Source organism: Fulmarus glacialis, unplaced genomic scaffold, assembly GCF_000690835.1.
Source record: "Fulmarus glacialis isolate BGI_N327 unplaced genomic scaffold, ASM69083v1 scaffold15923, whole genome shotgun sequence".
NCBI lineage: Eukaryota > Metazoa > Chordata > Aves > Procellariiformes > Procellariidae > Fulmarus > Fulmarus glacialis.
The window spans coordinates 1,442-2,591 of record NW_009203689.1 but is presented as its reverse complement, the minus strand read 5'-3'; the positions used below and the strand labels follow the sequence as shown (position 1 = coordinate 2,591).

The following is a 1,150-nucleotide window of genomic DNA, read 5'->3' as shown; positions in this document are numbered from 1 at the left end:
GCAGCCCATTTGCAGGCACCCCCCGCCCTGTGCCATGGGGGTCACCTGTTGAGCTGGTCCATGAGCTTTGTCACAGCGCTCAGGTCGGAGTCCCGGACCTCCTGCACCAAGATGATGTCGTATTCCGACAGGATCTGGGGGGACAAGCTCAGAGCTGCTTGCCCCTGGCAAGGAGCTGCTCGTGGGGGCACCCATGGGTGCCTGGGCTGGGCTGTGAAGGCTCCCAGGCTGGCAACGGGGGGGCAGCAGGGACCCAAGAGCCAGGGAGGGAGCTCCTCTGCTGGTGTCCTCTGGCTTGGAAGGACCCTGGGGTGACACAGTGCCCTCTAACACCCGTCTGTCTACCACCCACCGTCCCAGCAGCTCCTCACTTGCAGGCTGCTCTGCGTGAGGAACCTTGGCAGCACCAAGCATCACCCGTCCTCGGCTGGGGACCGGCAAGAGTGGAGATGGCCCAAGGTTGAAGATGGTGATGGGGGAAGAGCAGATGGGTGGGTGGATGGAGGCGTGGGCAGATGGATGGAGGTGTGGATGGATGGAGTCACAGATGGATGGATGGATGGATGGAGGCATGTATGAATGGAGGCATAGATGGATGGATGGAGGGACAGATGGATGGATGGGGGTGTGTGGATAGGTGGATTGACGGGTGGGTGGATGCATGGATGGACACATGGATGGACGGAAGCCTGCAGAAAGCTAGTGTCCAACTGCCCCAAGCTGGCTGCATCCCAGAGACCAGAGAGCAGCCAGGGCTGCTCCTCTCCCTCAGCACTCACAGAGACGATGATATCTGCAATAGTTTGGTTGGACATCTTGCTGTCCCCAAACGTCTTGATGTTGAAGGCGCCGATCTTCAGCATGGTGGCCACATGCAGCAGGAGAGCTGCAACCAGCAGCGACAGCACCAGCTTCGAGGTTGCCATCCTGCGTGCAGAGGGGCAGGGACGGGCTCAGCCCCCCTGGCTGGGAGAGGGATTTGGTACAGACGACGAGGGTGACCAGGGTATTCCCACTGGCCGTACTGGTTTCACTGTGAGGCGTCCATTTTCCAGTGAACCACCAGGACCCAGGGATGGTGAACCCCCGTCCAGCCATCCGGCTCTGGCCTCGGGCTGCTGAGTCCTTGTCCCTGTCTCATGTGGGGCCT

General features: G+C 60.9%; 1 protein-coding gene across 1 annotated transcript in view; it reads right to left on the bottom strand.

Annotated features, from left to right (window-relative positions):
* DNASE1 (deoxyribonuclease I) overlaps positions 1–926 on the bottom strand; it is a gene marked incomplete at its 3' end in the record, with an annotated part of 2,405 nt that extends 1,479 nt beyond the window's left edge. The window contains exons 1-2 of the mRNA XM_009574735.1: positions 780–926; positions 46–134 (exon numbers count right to left, since the gene is read on the bottom strand). Of these exons, the coding sequence (XP_009573030.1) occupies positions 46–134; positions 780–926 (236 nt within the window). The remainder of the gene's footprint in view (positions 1–45; positions 135–779) is intronic.
* Between the last annotated feature and the right edge of the window lie 224 nt (positions 927–1,150).